The sequence below is a fragment of the Salvelinus namaycush genome, chromosome 16 (genome assembly GCF_016432855.1).
Source record: "Salvelinus namaycush isolate Seneca chromosome 16, SaNama_1.0, whole genome shotgun sequence".
In the NCBI taxonomy this organism is placed as follows: domain Eukaryota; kingdom Metazoa; phylum Chordata; class Actinopteri; order Salmoniformes; family Salmonidae; genus Salvelinus; species Salvelinus namaycush.
Window position 1 is genome coordinate 13,982,744 of NC_052322.1, and position 20,123 is coordinate 14,002,866.

General features: G+C 46.6%; 1 protein-coding gene across 1 annotated transcript in view; it reads right to left on the reverse strand.

The window, feature by feature from the left end:
- Positions 1–2,501: 2,501 nt before the first annotated feature.
- The window catches only part of LOC120061017 (histone-lysine N-methyltransferase 2D-like), a 43,695-nt gene continuing 26,073 nt past the window's right edge, over positions 2,502–20,123 (reverse strand). The window contains 19 exon segments of the mRNA XM_039010501.1: positions 2,502–5,566; positions 5,782–5,890; positions 5,970–6,043; positions 6,246–6,531; positions 7,296–7,426; positions 8,865–9,001; positions 9,251–10,673; positions 11,164–11,270; positions 11,568–11,715; positions 11,955–12,079; positions 12,272–12,447; positions 13,886–13,967; positions 14,225–14,360; positions 14,678–14,842; positions 15,124–15,269; positions 15,426–18,561; positions 19,205–19,437; positions 19,620–19,686; positions 19,842–20,053. Of these exon segments, the coding sequence (XP_038866429.1) occupies positions 5,474–5,566; positions 5,782–5,890; positions 5,970–6,043; positions 6,246–6,531; positions 7,296–7,426; positions 8,865–9,001; positions 9,251–10,673; positions 11,164–11,270; positions 11,568–11,715; positions 11,955–12,079; positions 12,272–12,447; positions 13,886–13,967; positions 14,225–14,360; positions 14,678–14,842; positions 15,124–15,269; positions 15,426–18,561; positions 19,205–19,437; positions 19,620–19,686; positions 19,842–20,053 (6,986 nt within the window). The 3' untranslated portion in view covers positions 2,502–5,473.

The following is a 20,123-nucleotide window of genomic DNA, read 5'->3' on the forward strand; positions in this document are numbered from 1 at the left end:
TAAACAGCATGATCATTACACATGTGCTGGGGACAATAAAAGGCCACTAAAATGTGCAGTTGTCACAACACAATGCCACAGATGTCTCAAGTTTTAAAGGAGTGTGCAATTGGCATGTTGACTGCAGGAATGTCCACCTGAGCAGTTGCCAGAGAATTTATGTTCTCTACCATAAGCCGCCTCCCATGTTATTTTAGAGAATTTGGCAGTAGGTCCAACTGGCATCACAATCACAGACCACGTGTAACCACGCCAGCCTAGGCCCTTTACACTCACCTGCGGGAGTGTCTGACATTAGCCACCTGGACAGCTGATGAAACTGTGGGTTTGCACAACCTGAATTTCTGCACAAACTGTCTGGTAAACTCAACTGCGTGCTTGTCCTCACCAGGGTCTTGATCTCACTACAGTTTGTCGTAACTGACTTCACGCAGTAAAAGTGTGCTTTTCACAGATGAATCCCAGTTTCATCTGTACTGGGCAGATGTCTTACAGCGTGTATGGCGTCATGTGGGCGAGCAGTTTGCTAATGTCAACATTGTGAACAGAGAACCCCATGGTGGGGGTATGGGCAAGCATAAGCTATGCACAACGAACACAATTGCATTTTATTGATGTCAATTTGAATGCACAGACATACCGTGATGAGATCCTGAGGCCCATTGTCGTGCCATTCATCCACCGCCATCACGTTTCAGCATGGTAATGCACGGGCCCCATGTCGGAAGGATCTGCACAGCTGAAAATGTCCCAGTTCTTCCATGGCCTGCATACTCAACAGACATGTCACCCATTGAACATGTTTGGGATGCTCGACGTGTACAACAGCGTGTTCCCGTTCCCGCCAATACCTAGCAATTTCGCACAGCTATTGAAGAGTGGGACATCATTCCACAGGCCACAATCAACAGCCTGATCAACTCTATGTGAAGATGTCGTGCTGCATGAGGCAAATTGTGTGCCTCATACTGACTGGTTTTCTGATCTACGCCCCTACCTTTCTTTAAAGGCATCTGACCAACAGATGCATATCTGTATTCCCAGTCATGTGAAATCCATAGATCAAGACCTAATTTATTTATTTCAATTCACTGATGTCCTTATATGAACTAACTCAGTAAAATCTTTGAAATTGTTGCGTTTTTCATATTTTTCTTCAGTGTACATCATTAGAGTAGACATACAGCCATTCCTATACAGCTTTCAGAAGCCTGGAATAGCTTATAGTTGATTGGACAACATTTCACATTAGTCATTTAAGACTTGTCAAGCATTAAAACAGACGGGTTGCATTCTGCTACTTGAATACCCCACGTCGCTCACTCCTTGTACGTGACTCCTACACGTATCACATTTTGAGATTTGGTCCAGTTTATGTTTTGAAATGTGGCAGGGATGTTTTTTTGGAATGGTTTTATTTATTAGATCATTTTTGACGAATACACTGCTTTGATGTGATTTAAGAAGCCAGTCAAAGATGTTGAGTGATCGATCTGTAGCCTATTTTTCAGTCCAACATGTAGGTAGGGGTAAGGAGCCTTTTGGACCTAGACTTAAGTGCTCCATTACTGTTTACCGTGCGGTAGCAGAGAGAACAGTATGACTTGGGTGACTGGTATCTATAAGAGGCATAAACGATGGTAATAAACTGTTTTACTGGTGGATACATTGTGATTTGTATACGAAACATAGGCATCTCTTTTTCTCGCTGTACTGTGGTCATTTTTTTCAGTGACATCTTCAATGGTACTTTCAGCGATGCAGAAGTCAAAGGAGAGCTTGTCCTAGAGCTCAGGAAAACAAATGTTTTATTCTTGGCTTGTAGCTATCGATCTTCCCTTTTACACTGGGCTAGTTGATATTGTGATGTAACTATGAGCCCATTGTGTATTTATTTTCAGAAAAATATGGAATTGAACAGGGCAAGAATAGGCTTTGATATCTATAACTGTTATTAACACTGGAACTGGGCTCTCTGAAAAAGGATACGTGTTCTGATGGCATGCAGAACAAGGGGGCTGTCAACACGGGGTCATCTGTCTTTACTGAGGTAAAAGATATAGAATGCAGAGGGGGAAAATACATTTTTTTCCCCCTTTGGATTTGGGGCGTGTATACCCCAGTAAATGTATGTTGCTGCTACTGTAACATTGGCAAGGATATGACAGATGGTGTATTTGGGGGTCAATCTATCCTGGTATTTCATGAGGGCTTTGAGGAAGAGATGGTTGTCATGAGAACCAAATGTCATTCCTATTCATGTTTTAGCATGGGAATTTGTTTTTGTTATACCATCAAATGTCCTATTCATACTGTAAACACCTCTTTAATATTTCAGACACCATGTTACACTACTCTTTTTTCAGGACTAGTTAGAAAGTGTGTACATATGGTAGGTGATATACATTAAAATACAAGTTTTGTATTAGTCTGTCTTTGAGTATCACTTTAGCATGCAAGTCTCAACTCATGTTTAATTTAAATGAAAATAAGATTCCAAATTATATTTAAAATGCATTTTATTTTTCTTTAAAAGAAATAAAAGCAGAGACAAATGGATGGGGGGGAGGGGGGGCTGTATAGAAAAAAAACTCTGTCGTCCTATGTACAATTCAAAATTATATCCATACAAAACATGCCACATACAATAAAAATTATTCATATTCCCTAAAAGTAGCTCAGCTGTACAGATGTAAAACATTTTTAAAAAGTTAGGTAAAAAAAGTTCAACTTTTAGCAAGCTCTTTATTTAATTTAAGATATGCAGAGAACTTAATTTAGATATTCAAACATGATAGAAGGTAGGAAGAAGTTACTTAGGCTAAAATCCAGTGAGCGGCAAAATGTCTAATGGTCTTCCCTTCAAATAAACATGACAAGAAAAAAATATCACTGACTCATACTTTAGCAATATCTACCACTTAGAAGTACTATTGAGTGCAATTTATTCTCAGGTAAGTACAGGGTTAACTTTGAATATTTAGTCATAACATCAGACCGAGTAGCCTGTTTTCACAAGGTATACCAACACATTCACTTCTATAGGGAAGATAAAACACCAATCATATTTAACTAATATCCTAGCCAGGGAGAAGTTAAAGATTTTCCGTATACTAATGATCCAATTGTGACCAATCAAGGGAGAGAGGTTTTGGTAAAATTGACTAGTAGCATACATTAAAAGTAAATGAACAAATAGGTGAACAATTTGACATAAATACACAAATGCTATGCACCCTTCAAGTGATTTCTCAAAGTTGTAATAATGTTGACAACTTTCCATTATGCATCTACAACATTCTTTCACTCTTGGCTTCTCATCCAAGTCATTGGAGAAGACCAGACATCTTCACATACCTATTTTAACAAACTGTCTTTGAAAGCTTATAGCAAAAAATGCTAATAGAAAAACAGGTAAATGCAAAAACACTCCATTTTACATATATTTATATATATACACACACACAGCATAATCTTTGATAAAATGATATCCAGTGGTTGATTTATTTCTCTACAATTTTAGATTTTTATTGATTAAAAAGGGGTTGGATAAAGAGTTTGTTGCCCCCCTATAGAATATATATACAGTTTGTACACTTTTGCATTTTTCTTACGTGAGGTTTTAGGGTAGAGGGGACAAAGTAGTACAGGTGACATCGCCATGGAGACTTCAGAACTCTCCCCTTTGAAGATCTACTTTGTTATTCATTTCATTAAAATAAAAATAAATGCCCTTTTTTTACAAGTCTTCCCCTGCCCTTGATTCAAGACTCCAGTATAGAAGACCGTACTACCACTAGAAAACCACAACACAGGGATCTTTAGAAACACACCTAGCTGTGGTGTGGTTAGACAGGCAGGGCCAGGCAGAGAAAGACTCACTACAGTAAAGTTTACAACAGTCCACTACATGATATAGAGAGGAAGATGCTAGATTCATGGTTGACGTCATTCGAGAAAAGAAAATATTAAAATGCAGATGGGAGTTCAAGGACTAAAAGGTGGGAAACAAATGGGATAGTAGTCTTGTCTTGCATTATTACCCGCAAGCTTTCTGCTTAATGTGTGACCAGAAGGCATAAAGCAGCAAGCATACATTACACTTCACTCATTAGTTGAACTTGATCGTCTTGCCAGACTTATTACATTAGCGCAGTGATCCTGCTTCGCTTTACGTGTTGAAGCGCCAATCCCTCGCTCAGTCCTCCGCAGCGTAAGGTTAGATGTTACTGTGCATTGTCAACTAAGAAGCATGATATCTAAATGCGTTATAAATATGCAGAGAAGGGCAACAAAAAAAGTAGCTACATGAAATCCAGGATGATCAGGAGTCATCTCATGATACCTGTTAAGCTTGTGATTGATCTTAATGCGATATCTAAAAAAAAAAAGATCATATAATTTATTCCGTCTGTATACATAATTAATGAGGAATAATATTGTTGGCTCATTATTGTAAAATCAGCATAGAATAGATAGAGCAAACCGGCTGCTAGTTTAAGTTTCCCTGCTTGTCCGAGAAGGCTATATTATTAGCCTAATGATAACATTCCCACCGACACCTTTCTTCCCCCTTTTCCACAGTAGCAGTTTTTACACAAAGTAAGCAGTCACTCCCACTAGATCAATGAGGTAGACTGGGGGTCCAACTAACCCACCTTTTATAAACTCCTTTAGTCAGTCAGGCCAATAAAACCTTTATGTCTGGTGCCTCTAGAGGTCAACCTTTATAGTATCAGAAATCTTTCTACTCCGTCTCCATCAGCGATACGTCATTCTTCTATACAGACTCAGAGCCACTGTCTTCAGGATTGTCTAGCTAGCCAATAATATCCACGTTGGGGAGTCAATCTCCACCAATGACGACAGGAGAGTGTCTTTTCCTTAAGGGTTAGGTTAGGAAGAGGGGGAGTGCGGGAGGAGAAGAAGAATAGGATAGGTAAGACCCTAAAAAAGAAAATGCATTCGTTTGTTCTTTGTACTTAAAATGGCTTCTTTCTTCAAAGCTCTAGGTGAGATCTGTCCTAAGAGAGTATTGATATCACATAGAATCAGAACATTTGGTAAGTTTAGAGGATTGTATTCCAGCCATAGTTATTGAAGGGGGGAGCGGTAGGTAGGTAGGTAGAGGAAAGAGTTGCTTTTGGCAGAGGACACAGTTCATCCACAAAGAGATTGTCCCACCATTCGGCTGGATGTCAATAGAGGTGGGTTTGTTTGCGTTCAGAATCAGTAATGCTATTCAAACCTTTGGCTACAGGTGTGAATGCAAACGTCTTCATCTTATTGATTTGGAGGTTAGATTTCCCTCCTCGTTCGTCAGCTTACGAACAGCTTATGAACTGGGTAAGTAGTTCTAAAGACTCTATAGGCTTTGGCGCAGCAGGAGTGTTCTGTTCTGGCACCCAGGAGAAAGAAGGGACTCCCCTCTCTCCCCCCCTCTCTGTTTTTCGCTCTGTTTTTCCCCGTTCGTTTAGTTCATCCACTTTCGGCAATTCCAGGCTCCGCAGTGGCAAGGGATCTTGTGCTGATCGTCCTCAAAGTCAAACTGATAGTCGTACGTCAGCTAGGAGAAGAGACAGAGAGGGTCAACAACAACACTATGCTGTAATGTCATTATTACATGTATTTCTAAAGCCAGGTTAACATCAACAGTAGTCACACTGCTTTACCGTAACACAACAAAGACCCCCAAAGAGACAGTTTAAAGCTTTTAAATCGGTGAAGGAAGCTGTATATTGGGTATGTGCATATTGACCAGGGTTCTCTGTGGTCTCTCACCTCTTCTCCCTTGGGGATCCGGCGACTGGAGATAATGATGATCTTGTCCTCTTTGTCAAACGTCACCACCTCGGCAACACAGTTGGGGGCACAGGAGTGGTTGACATAGCTGAAGAGGAAAACAGGAGGGTGAGACCGGGACAAACGCAATAGGGGAAAAAAAGAGAAAGTACACTTCCAACACCTACCGAGCTGGGCCGCCAGTCAGAGTGGCATCGATCACATGCTCGTTGTTGGTGCGGAACATGTAGATCCCACGGTTCTAGAAGAAAACAAGCAGGAAGAGAGGTCATTCTAAAACACTCCAATCCACTGACACCTTGACTATGAACAAATATTACAAACTATATCGGTCTTTTCACCCTTTTGTTAAGTTTTTGTGTAAAATCAACAATTCAAATCACAGCTATGTCCAGAGGGGATCTAAACAGACAAAAGACCGTTACTACTCGAGAGCCACCCACCTGTTCCTCGTAGATCTTCTCGCGGCGGTTGGCCACCTCGTTGCGGATGATGGTTCCTATATACTCGATGACCATGGTGTGTTTGTCCAGGTCCTTGGCAGCGTATAGCCCCAGCCCCTGGATCTGTGAACGAGCCAGGTAGACGTTGTTCTTCCACTCTGTCTTCAGACGCCGGTACTGGGAGGACTTGGAGTGGACAAACTGCTTGCTGTAGGGGGTGTTGATCTCACCGGTGAAGGTGCTCTGGTAGGCCTTGGACATGGACGTACTGTTCAGGGTGTGAGGCCTAAGAGAGAGAGACACAGAACTAGATCAGAGTCAGTCTGCACAGTCATCATGTCATTCAGTCTAGAAATGTTTCAGTGTCACTCCTCATTAGAACATTGGATGAAACGCATTTAAAAAAAAACATGTATTTTTCTTTAGGACATTTCGGTCGACAGTGAGGGTTTTCAAATGGGTTGCTGGTGTCTGAGTAAAAGAAATATTTTAGGATGGTTATTTTATTTTTTTGGGTGGTGGTGGTGTATAAAAACTACTCCAGTCTGAACTTACACGACTACAGCCAGGTAGAAAGTGTGTAGAAATGATAATGAACATTTTAGAATAATTGAAAAAACTATTTCTTCAATTATCTAGAATTTTCTATATAGAGCTATTAGCAGCGCTCTTCAGCGGATTTGGTTAATGTTGTGGTCTCAAACCAGTCAGCTAACTAACATTTTTCATCAAGAATACAGGCTAAATGGATTATTGACAGTGGGAATGTTGTTCCCTTGTCACATAAATTGCTACATTTACTATCAATATAGCATTCAAAAAATATGCTGCTTCCCAGATGGCCAATTTGGCCCCAAAAAATGACAATGCAATTATTGGGTTGCGACTGAGACAACCTGGTCCAATTTGGGTCCAGAGTGCAAAACCAGCTGACAACCACTGCTTTACACAGCATATCGATATCTAGATCACCTATATCTTCTATACTAGTATACTATTTTCTATAACGACTACTATAAATCTATTTGGAAGACTATACTGCAGTCTTACCTCTTGCAGTGTGTGAGGATCTTGGGCTCGGAGCGGGCGCAGCCAGTGGGGTTGATCATGAGCGGCAGCTCCATCAGAGGGTGGCGACCGTATCGGAACACGTAGTTCTGGCAGCTCTCCACTCCAGGCAACTAATAACGTAACACACAGGATGTTAGTGAAGTCGAGGAGGAAAAAGCATGATCCGAACCTCAGATGGCACCCTATTCCCTCTGCGGTGCACTCCTTTTAACCAGAGCCGTAGTGCAAAGTACTGAACGGGCAATAGTGTGTGTTTATGCTGCAGTAGTTTATGTGTCGGGGGGCTAGGGTCAGTTGGTTATACCTGGAGTACTTCTCCTGTCTTATCCAGTGTCCTGTGTGAATTTAAGTATGCTCTCTCTAATTCTCTCGTTCTCTCTTTCTTTCTCTCTCTCTGAGAACCTGAGCCCTAGGACCATACGTCACGGCAAACCGGGCATGATGACTCCTTGCTGTCCCCAGTCCACCTGGCCTTGCTGCTGTTCCAGTTTCAACTGTTCTGCCTGCGGTTATGGAACCCCTACCTGTCCCAGACCTGCTGCTTTCAACTCTTAATGATCGGCTATGAAAAGCCAACTGACTTTTATTCCTGATTATTATTTGACCATGCTTGTCATTTATGAACATTTTGAAAATCTTGGCTCTCTCTAATTCTCTCCTTCTCTCTTTCTTTCTCTCTCTCGGAGGACCTGAGCCCTAGGACCATAAGTCAGGACTACCGGGCATGATGACTCCTTGCTGTCCCCAGTCCGCCTGGCCTTGCTGCTATTCCAGTTTCAACTGTTCTGCCTGCGGTTACGGAACGCCTACCTGTCCCAGACCTGCTGTTTTCAACTCTTAATGAACGGCTATGAAAAGCCAACTGACATTTATTCCTGATTATTATTTGACCATGCTTGTCATTTATGAACATTTTGAAAATCTTGGCTCTCTCTAATTCTCTCCTTCTCTCTTTCTTTCTCTCTCTCGGAGGACCTGAGCCCTAGGACCATACGTCAGGACTACCGGGCATGATGACTCCTTGCTGTCCCCAGTCCACCTGGCCTTGCTGCTATTCCAGTTTCAACTGTTCTGCCTGCGGTTATGGAACCTCCACCTGTCCCAGACCTGCTGTTTTCAACTCTTAATGATCGGCTATGAAAAGCCAACTGAAAATTATTCATGATTATTATTTGACCATGCTTGTCATTTATGAACATTTTGAACATCTTGGCCATGTTCTGTTATAATCTCCACCCGGCACAGCCAGAAGAGGACTGGCCACCCCTCATAGCCTGGTTCCTCTCTAGGTTTCTTCCTAGGTTTTGGCCTTTCTAGGGAGTTTTTCCTAGCCACCATGCTTCTACACCTGCATTGCTTGCTGTTTGGGGTTTTAGGCTGGGTTTCTGTACAGCACTTCGAGATATTAGCTGATGTACGAAGGGCTATATAAATAAACTTGATTTGATTTGATTTATTGGAGACACATGCCTTGGTGTCATGGAAGCAATGAGAGCAAAGGAGGTAAAAGACAAATGGCGATTCTGATTTCGGGAAAGGACTTCTTACCGACTCAGTAATGCGCAGAACGGCGTGGACCGTGAGGCCGTACATGTCCTCCCCCTTCACATGGTCAGTGAACAGCTTCAGCATGGCAGACTCCTCTCTCAGCTTAGCTACAGACTGAACCACTCTGTCCCAGATACCTAGAGGGAAGGCAGAAAAACACAGGACATGGTCACAGACCAGATTAGTAAATTGCAGCGATGGAGTCAATTCCATTTTAATTACGGACATGGCTGTGTTGCAATGATGCAATTACCCCAAAAAATGCAACTCAATTCCAAATCAATGGCAATTTAGACAAATTAACCCAAACTGTGGTCAGTTCTGTGATTGGCAATTTCAACAGAGGCAGCCTGAGCAGGCTCTGGGTGTGGGGACAGAGAACGTACCTTCTGGGCTGGTGTCGCGGTAGTGCAGGTCCTCCTGTCCATGCTCCAGCACCCGTACCTCGAACAGCGGCCTTCCCTCCGTCTCGCTGATACGACAACGATACCGACACCGGCGGTTAGGCACCCGTGTGCTCCAGTAGATCCTGGTAGCCTCGTAGCCCACGGGGAAGATGGCGGTAGGGGAGTGGAAGGCTTGCATCTGAGACGGCAGCAGCTGACCTACGGCGTGGAAGATGAGGCCCCCAACGCGGAACAGGTGGATGCGGTCGCCGCGTTGTAAGATGCTGGCGATCTGCTTGACCTCGTCTCTCTCTATGTAGACCCGGCGGAACACGGAGAAGCCCGTCAGCTCCTCCTCGCTGGGTCCTTTCAGTTTGTGTTGGGTGCACAGCATGGTCTTGTCCCTGAAGAACATGCAGCGGGCCTGGATGCCGCAGGCGAAGTGGTAGACGTTGGGGCAGCGCAGGCGGTTGCAGCTGTTGGTGGCGCCCGTCTTCTGGCAGCAGGCACAGCGGGTGCGGAGACCGCGCCTCAACGCCATTTCGACGTTCATCAGCGCGCCTCCCTGCGTCTCGTACACCTCCGTGCTCCACAGGGCGCAGTTGAGATGAACCCACAGGTCCACATCGATGTTGAGGAGCCTGGCGGGGCCGTCCGTGGCGCCGTCGCCCTCCTCGTGGCAGAAGCAGCACTTGCGTTTGTCCCGGGGCAGCTTGTCAGGCCTCAGGGTGATGCGCAGACGCTCCATGAGCTCTGAGACCCCGCGGCTGCTCTCCTTCTTGGAGCCTCCTTTACGGATGGTGATGACGATCTGGAGACGCTTCCATCGGAGGCCCTTCCACTTTTTCACCTTGGGCCGGACCACCATCTCCTCAGGGTCGGGGGAGAGGGGCCTGCTGCGGTGCTTCACCTTGGGGGAGATCACCTCCAGGCTGGCTGTGGGGGAGGTGGGGGTGTCCTGGGGATGGGGGGCTGGCTGGTCAGCAGGCTTGGCATCATAGTCCGCCTGAGCAGCAGGAGCCTCAGCAGAGTCAAGAACAGGAGCCTTAGTGTCAGCACCAGGGTCAGAGTCGGGGACAAGGACAGGGTCAGGAGGGGGAAGGATGGCCTCCTCAGCCTCAGTCTCCGTTTTGATCTGAACAGCGGCGGTGGCAGGCTCCATTTTGACCTGAACGGTGGTCTGAGCAGGGCTGGAGGGAACTTGAAAGGGAAAGGCTAGCTGAGAGGGGGAGGTTGGCTGGGAGGGGGAGGCTGGCTGTGTGGGAGGCTCAGGTTCACTAGGAGGAGCGGGGACAGGAGGAGGAGAGGGAGAGGAGGGCGGGGAATCCTGGACAGGGATGACGGGAAGATGGCGGACATCCAGGTCAGACACGTTGGTGGTGTAACAGTGTTGAACCGGTTTGTCCTCCTGTTCGGGGAACTCCTGAGAGAAATTAAAATGTTGAGGAGTCTGCTGACATTTGACAAAAAAGGCCACGTGCAAAGGTCTGTAGCTAACCTGACTAATAGTAATTTATTTTTTCCAGACACTCAAAGCAATCTGTGTGTGTGTGTAAATTAAGTATTTCTATGGCATCTACCACCATCAGATTACAGGGGGACGGCCATGAGCTATGACATTGCCAATGAATATATAGCACAACTTTGGATTTCACCCCCCCCCATTTCAAAATCAAATGGTTTTGACCGTTTGGAAGTTTTTAGTCAGCTTCTTTTTCCTCTTCCTGCTTTGGCTGGTCAGTGCACCTTGCAAAAGTGATTCCTTGTTACCCTGTAACCAATGCTGTTCAGGGATGTGAGCAGGACAATGATTTTGGCTGAGGAACAGCTCTGTCTATTGGAGGAATATCAGAAAAGGAACTTTCTGATTAATAAGGGATATTCACATCCCTGAAAGAGAGAAGGTGACCTACCTGTTTGATGAGTGAGAGGATGTCCACCTGTTTCTTCAGAGTGCAGCCTGGCAGAGAAACATCAAACTGCCTGAGCCACTCTGCGTCCTGGCTGGCTGAACTACCATCTATACCACCAGTCTTCACACACAGAGCACCTGAAGGGAGAGTTTGCTAATTAGATGATCGGTTTCTTCAATATATCTGACCATTTTCTTTCCTGTTTCGCCAATGATTTTATCGAGCTAAGAATTTAAGATGGATGGAGGGGGGGGTTCAACCTAGAGAAACATTAAGCTTAGGCATAAATCTAGGATCAGCTTATCCTCTTCCCTAAATCTTAAGTTTTTGGTTAAATCACTATTTAGTAGGCAACTACATTCTATTTGGGACTTAACTATGAGGATAAATGTAATAGAAATCACCTGGCGGTCCAGTACCTGGTTGTTCGGGGCTTTTCCCTGGTCCTGAGGCTCCTGCTCTGCTCGGGCTGGGAGAGAAAGCCACCTCATAGGAACCAGGCATCCGCATGTGGAGGAGCTGAGCCACAGCCACCATTACATGGTTCAGATTCTGGAGAAGAATCAACCCACCCATCCATCAAGTTCATAACTATCCAAATTGTTGTCGTTTTTTTACACAACAGATAGTTCATGGTTTAGTTAAGATAGGAGGTAGCCTGGTCCTGTATCAGTTTCAACCCATATCTGTATAGACAGCACAAACTGATCTGGGACCAGGCTAGATAGGAGATGGGTTGAAGTGAAAATAATAGGGGGTCAGAGGAACGGAAGAGGGTTAAGCTCAGTAACCTTGGCTGCAGCGGAGGTCAGTGTGAAGGTCACAGCCACCTCGTTGCTCTTGGCTTTGTCCCAGGAGTTGGTTGTAGACGCCAACTTGTCAGCCGCTGCTTCAAACGGCTTGTTCTCTGGAAACACTGGACAAGGAAATAACAACAAAAAAGATGACGTAGACTGGCAAGTCCAATTATTTATTTTGTGCTTACATTTTGAAATATTTTAGTAATTTAGCGATGCTCTTAGACACTCAAGAGCAACTTACAACAAGTGCATTGTCAACAAGTGGCCTATATTATTTAAGACATCGGGAGCCTGTGTAGTGGACCTACCTGGGATGGCAGTGCGGGGGATGAGTGGTATGGTAGGGGAGATGGTTCTCTCCGTCTCCTCCTCTTTGGGTTCTCGGAGGCGAGGGAAGCGTGGCGCCTCGTCGCCTAGGTCACTCTCAGGAGAGGACGCTGGGACGATACTGTCTGGAGCGTCGCTGTCCTCGTCACTCTCCATCCTGAAAGATATAGGTACGGTGACGTTCGCAATCAACTTCATACCGAATAACTACTCATTATTATCGGAGTAGTTCTTTCAGTATAGAGAGCAAAACAGATGCTCTCCATCCTGGAAAACACGGTCGGTTAAGACCACACTGTGTATGGGACGGGAGGGTACTATACACGCCAGAGGCGGCTACCCCAGAGAGAAAAAGAATGGTTCTTCTCAAACTATTAAGGAAAAGTTCAAAACAGTAACAACAATGTGATCCCAAGGGGGGGAAGAGAGAAAAAGTAGCCACCGACAAGCGCTAGTCAGACAAACCTGTAAATGCCATCGCTTGTCCATCATCCCATTTGGCAGTGTCTGTCTTTACTGCATCAAATCAATGTAAAGAAGCTAGCTAAGATAGCCAGACGTTCGCTAGCCAGCTAGCTAGGCTAGTCGAGGTTATTTTACTGCGCTCCCCGTCCTTGTCCACAACAACTCCATTCAGATTAAACAGCAGCCCACCTGTCGGTTGCTTGTTGTAGCCGACTCATTTAGCTAACTTAATTGTGTCATTTGTATTCCATTTCGCATTGATAAGAGATCTCCCACTTCACGTTGCTACACATGGAGCCACTGACTGTAGTGCCAACAAACTACACGCTTGAAACCGGTGTAGGCTATAAGGTATCATTTTATGGGGGCGCACGTCATAAAGTCAAAAGTCAATTTTATTCAATTAAGGATTTCAAATGTCATGGTATATCCTTGTGTGTAGCAATGTCACAGAACATTATATTTAACTGAGACAAAGGCTATGAATTTTTTTCAATAAAAGAAATGTATGCTCACGTAAGTATTTCGAATACTAACGTCCGTTTGACTGACTGTGCCCATCCCTAACACAGGATTAGGACAGGTGACATATCATATCACTAGGGCCTAAAATGAACACCCCGCCACCCGCCAGATGTGGGTCGATTTTGGCATTGGCGGGTAAGATGTCTATTTCGCCAGCCACGTTGGTGGGTGGTCAGGGCTCCACAGTGCCAGCATTTCACTCGCATTTGTGAATACAAATAGGTCAAGTATGATCACATACAAAGCTAAATAAGTGCTGCAGTGGCTGTTTCTTGTTTCATAGCTGGCAAATTCATCACATAAAGTCAAAGAACTACGACTCCTATAGCCTATCCCACCTCGCCGCTGCAACACTGTCTGGCTGGCATAAAAGTTGGTCTAATTTACTTGAAGCAAAAGTCTACTAAAGTGAGACTTCGTCCTTGTGATTCGTTCACAAGCTAGGTTGTTTTTCAATGTTGGAGTTTCAACTGTTAGGGAAGAGAAGATGACACGGCTACTAATCAGACTCAATCTCACAGGCACACACATGACCGCCACATTACCACGGTAACCTCCCGCCCTTAAAAAGGGACAGGTGAACATTTAGGCCCTGCATATCATACCTGATGTCCTCGTTCTGGTTGTGAGGAGGGGTGGGGAGCGCTGCAAGGATATCCATACTCTTCACCTCCTCAGTGACAGAATCTGCAGACACATTGTAGCGAGAGATGCCATTAACAGACTGTCCAGCTGCTCATCAAATCTGATTGCACTGTACAAAACCCTTACATTCAAGCCGGATAAGAACAAGGACCATGAAATTACTGAGGGGTTTTGGATGACAAAACATACAGGCTCGGAAGTGAGACGAAGTGAGTCTTTATTTAAAAGAATGACCTTAAAACCACAAAATAGCTTTATTTCCATTTTTTTTTTTTTTTTAAATAAAAACCTTGTCTTACCCATAGTGTCGCTCTCCTTCTGTACCTCAGTCAGCTCCTCCACAGCAGTCGTCCCATTGAGCATCTTGTGCTGTACCGAGGGGGGTGGTGTGGGGGGCAGGGAGGACGGGGGTGTTGGTGGATTACTGAGGTTACTCTAAGGATACAGGGTGCCGTGGTTAAACAGTGGACAGTGGGATAATTGAGAGCAATAAAAGTGAATGTTGTCATAGAATAACGATAATCATTTAAACTTCTATAGCACTTCTCATAACAGAAAGAAATCTCAAAGCGCTTCAAAAGCTACAAATAAGAAAATCTTGTTAAAACTACTGGGTGGGTGAATACACATAAATAAAAGACGAGAACATAGAGACACTGTTACTCCTGCATCAAGAACAATATGCAGCTGGAAATCTGGACCACCACAGTAAGTCTATGCTGTACACATCAGCTTGTTGAACAGACAGTTACCTTGGTGAGAAGCTGAGAGTAGTAGTCCGGGATGTTGTCCAGTACTGCATTTCCAAAGGAGCCCTTGAGCTGGGCCTTGCCGTCGGCTGGGCTGCTGCCGAAGGGGGCGAACAGGTCCAGACTGGCAGTGATGGAGGGCTCCATCAGGGGAAGGAGAGAAAGGCCCTGGATGAAAATAATGAGATCAAAGTTTTTGTCACAAAAAACAAAACAAAGACTAATGAGGTATTACTGTAAAAAGTGGCATCCTACCAAATATGCACTGCATTTGTTAAAGCGTTTTTTTTCTTCCATTGAAATAGAGTTAGCAAATAATACAGCATACACTAAAATCAACAGTTAATTGCCACCCTTTCATTCAATTAAAATGTCTGACTATGCTTCGGTGAGAAAATGTCCGGTGCTCTGTATTCATTCACCAAGCCTCGGAGGTCATCTCCTCTTACCTGTTTCAGTTGTTTCATCAGGGCTTCAGTGCTCTTCCCAACCTCCTCTTTCTTCTTCTTACGGGACTGGGGCGCTCGTTCTCCAGGCTTGTTGGTGCGCTTTACCTTGGCAACAGGAGCCCTCTTTGTGATGGACTGCAGATCCTGTGATGAGGACAACAAAAGCAATGAAGCAAGGAATTGCACCATCGCCCCCATTTGAGAGGACTAGTACCATCAAAATATGACAATCTAAGTATATTTCTATGACTAGTACCTACTTACTACCTTGCAAAAACGAGAACAGTCATAACGGATAGGATATATCTGACTCACCTCCATGTTGCGTGGAGTCCCCTGTAGTTTCTGCTCCAGCATGGCCAGCTTGCTGTTGATGTGTCCGTTGATCTCGTTGTGGATGCCGTCAGATGGCCTCTGAGCTGCCAGCTGCAGGTTCTTGGTCCTCAGGAGCTTCTGCAGCAGCTGTTGTCCTGTCTCAGTCCTGAGGACGTGGGCTCCGGGTTCCCCTCCTGGTCCAGGACCAGTGTTACCAAACCCTCCAACCGGCTCCCCAGTCACCTCCCTCTTGATGGCCCCGGAGTGAGGACCACCACCACCTTCTCCATCACAAGTCACCTCTCTGGGCTCCTGTTTGATGTTCTGTAGGGTCATTTTACACAGAGCACCCTCTCTGGAGCCTGGTGGGGATTGAGGACGACCCTGGCTCTCTGAGCCCTGTTGTGGATGCTGCTGGCCCTGCTGTCCACTCTCACCCTTCTGAGGCGAAGGCCCATTCGGAGGGACTTGGCTATGGGTTGTGTCGCCACTTCCCGCCTTAAGCCCAGGGTAGTCCAGGGGACTCTTGGATGCTCCAGGTGACCTGAGAGGAGACGCCTTGATCTGACTGTAAGGACTACCTTTCCCAGCTGCCCCGTCAGTTACAGACGGAGAGGCAACGTGGGTGGAGTGCGGCGTTCCTGGGGTAGCTGGGCTCATGCCTGCTTCCTGTTTCTGCACTGAGGATCCTCCAGGGGAGCCTGCGTGGGAGGGAGATCCCTGGAAGCGTTGTTGAGCCATGTGAATATGTGGTTGTTGCTGGTGTTGCATGACTTGGTTGGGTTGACGCATCCCTATCGCCTGTGCCATGGCGTGGCGCTGTGGGTCACCAGGGGAGTTGGCCAAGGGTTGGCGGGGAGACATGGGCCTTATGAGGCGGCCCTGGGGAGGCCCACCACGTATCTGCCCCATGGGGGAGCGAGCCATGGGTACCTGGCCTCTCATCATCTGGTGTTGCAGGGCCTGTTGTTGCTGCATCATCATCTGCTGCTGTTGGACACTCAGAGCGTACTGAGGCGAGGCTCCTGGCTGCTGCTGTTGGACTACAGGTCCTGTGATCCCTTGCTGCTGCATCTGAGGAGTCACCACGCCCGGTGGTTGGCCGGGGCCCATCATTCCTGGTTGTTGCGGGGAGCCCACTCCCCCTGGTTTACCAAGAACTCCTCCATAGTGCATCTGCTGCTGGACTTCCAGACCTCCAGGCATCCTCTGGACCTGTCCCACCTGCTGCCCTGGTCCTAGTGGCTCCTGGGGCCTCATCTGGCCTGGCTGTCCTTGACCCACCTGGAGCCTCAGCATCTGGCCCTGTTGTTGTTGGAGCTGGCGCTGTTGGATCATGGCCTTGATGTGCTGTATCTGCTGGTTGGGGGTGAGGTGTCGGAGCTGGGGGTTCTGGGCTATGATAGTCTGGATGTTGACTGGGGTGCGTATCTGACCAGGTGGACCTCCAGGCCTCTGGCCAGGCATCATGCCCTGCTGCTGGGCTCTAAGCATGCCCATCATGGCCTGCTGCTTCTGCTGCTGGGCCATGAGGGCCTGTTGCTGGGGACTAGGGTGGCCTGGCATACCAGGGACGGGCTGAGGCTGACCAGGGTGGTTCTGTTGACCCATCACATTTTGCATCTGGCCCATATTGTCATGTTGTTGTTGTCTAATGGGGTCCTGGGCTTGCTGCATAAGATTCTGTTGTTGTTGTTGTTGTTGCTGCTGCTGTTGTTGTTGGGCCATGTAACACATCTGCTGTCCTTCCTGCTTGACGGTAACCAAACCAGACTTTGAGGGATCAGCATTGAGGGAACTCTGTCGCTGTAGAGAGAGTTGTTGTTGAAGCTGCTGTTGCTGCTGTGGTTGCTGCTGTTGTACTTGGGGGTGCATGCCAGCCTGTTGGTAACCTGCTTGCTGTTGATGTCCAGCATGAGCATTTTGAGGGGGTTGTTGTTGTGGTGCCTGTTGCTGCTGCTGGGCCATGTATTGCTGCTGTTGTTGTCCCACTACCGCCTGTTGCTCTCCAGAAGCCCCTGGTTGGGTCATCTGGCCAGGGGTTGAAGGTCCAGGTCCACCCTGCTGTGGAGGTGTCCTGGAGCTGGGACTAAGGATACCACCCTCCCCCTGCTGCAGCCCCTCAGTTGGTTGCGGGGTGACCCGTGTGCTCCCCCCTGCTGAAGCGGGAGAAGATCCCATCTGACCTGGGGTAGCAGGTTGAGAGAGTCCTCCGTGGGAGTCGTGAGACTGGTTGGGTTGGCTGATGAAGCCCTGTGGTGGTGGTTGCCTGAGCTGTTGTTGTGCCACTTGCTGTGGCTGTAGCTTCTGTTGCGCCAACATGCGCTGGGCCAGGATTTGTTGTTGTTGAGGTGTGAGCTGGGCCTGGCCGGGTCCTCTGAGTCCATGGTGCTGAGGGGGTCCCACTACTCCCTGCTGGCCCATTAGGACCTGAGGCCTCTGTTGCTGCTGTATGCCTGGCTGGGCCCCCATCATGCCCGGCTGAGCAACCATCATGCCTGGAGGCTGGTTCATAGCCTGCCCTCCCATCAGGGTCTGAGCTGGCTGGGCCACAGCCTGCCCTGGTACCATACCCTGGGGCACCATGGCCTGGTTGGGCATAATTCCCTGTTGGAGGTTTGGTTGTTGTTGACTAATCAGAGAGTTACCCATGACGCTTGGCTGTGGCAACATACCTGGTTGGACACCTGGATGTGGCATGGGCTGCTGGCCTTGCATCATTGCCTGTTGTTGCTGCTGCTGCTGTTGTAGTTTCTGAATGATCTGCATCCTGTGTTGTCTCTCTTGGAGAAGTCTTGGGTCTGCCCCTTGGACTCCTCCTGGACCCTGGGGGAAGAACCCTGCAGGAGGACCAACAGGAGGACCAACAGGAGGACCAGGGGATCTGACTCCCAGAGCTCCAGGGTGCTGGCCTCCTCCTAGGAACGGCTGCCCCTGTGGGGGTATTCTGACGGGCATACCTCCTTGCTGACCCATCATCATCTGCCCGGGCATCTTGGAGAGCAAGTGGGTCCCCTGGGTGGAGGGCCCTGGGGCCAGGAGACTAGAGCCCTGCTGGTGCTGCTGCTGCTTGCTCCTGTACTCTGCAATCAGGTTGGTGTGTTCCTTTTGCTGCTTTCGCACCTGAAACACAACAAGAGATGTGTTAACAGGAGCCAATATTAAAGTAACTGTCCAGTGATTCCAGATTTCTATAAAATATGACTTAGAATTAGAAATATGGGGGAAATAGTTTTCCTTCCAAAAAATGATAATTATGTTAAAGGAAAATTTCACAATTTCACAAATTCATATTTATTATCATATTTATTATCTATTACCTAACCCAACCTGAACATATGTGAAAACGGTGCAAGTTGAAAAATGTTGACATTTCCCTTTAAAAAGCAGCTTTTCTGTGTAGGAAAGGCATGGGCGTACCAACAACAGAATGTGTGAGTGTATACTGGTCACTAAAAATATGAATATGAGTAGACTGCTGATTGGCCAGCTCATCTTACTCGGGAGGATGACATCATCCTCCATGAGGAAATAGCAACAGTTTAAGTTTGGGGTGGGGTTTTCCCGTGTTTTTTTTCTCCAATATATGCTTTGGGCACAAATACACAACGAGTCAACAACATTATTTGTGTATGAGTTAACAGAATATGAACTTTAAAAAAGTGAGATTTCACACTGGACAGTTACTTTAAGACAGGAAAGCATGATGATGGGTGGGTGGGTGGGTGGGTGGATGGGGTAAAGATTTTCAGAGAGTCTTCCCCACCTGGTCCAGTTGTTTCTGGATCTTGCTCTGCTCCTCGGTGACCAATTTGAGTTTCTCTGCGTCAGCCTCGGCGAAATCACGGCCTGCCTTTTTGGCAGTGCGCTGCTTGGCACACAGAGCCTTGCGGGACTTGCGGTGAGCTCCGATCTGCTCCTCCAGGAACTTGAGCTGCATCTGCAGCAGCTGCTGGGTGTGCAGGAGCCACTCTTCATACTGGTGCTGCTCTGCATCGTCTGGTAGGGAGAACAGGGGGGTGATTAGTTGACCAATTCAAATCAGGTTGGCTTGTACTGGAATACCACAAATATGTGCAATGGCTGGAGGTAACTCAAATGGAGGTTTGGGAAACACTGTAATACATCAACTAACAAATATATGTAAGTATTATAACGCTGGAAAAATGTGTAGAACTTACTGATGATCCCTTGTACAAACTGGGGAGGGTTGGGTCTCGATTGTGTTGGGTCACTGCATTCCCCTTCCTAAAAATAAAAAGTTGTCAAAATACATAAATCAGATAAACAGACAAGAGTGATTGTGTTTTGAGGATCCCACCGCAAATGATCTGCTTTACAGGATAAATTTTATGAACACATTATATTGTCCTGGTTATGTTTGGACAAGTGAGACGCCGTACCTTAGATGGGCCAGATGCGAGTTGACCCTGTGTGTCTCCTGATCCTGGTGCCGACGCTAGTCTCTGGGCCAACAGAGAGACCTGTTGTCTGTTGATTCCAGAGGGTACCCCCATTGGGTCCTGTGCCAACACTCTCTTGATGCCCTTCAGTGCCACCATCTTTGCCTTGGCGATGGGATCCATGATGTCGTCAGTCACAAACTTGTCTAGATCTGTGAAGGAGCAAGCAGAAACACCGGGGAAAATGTATTAAAGGAAAACGTCATGATTCAAACAAGGATT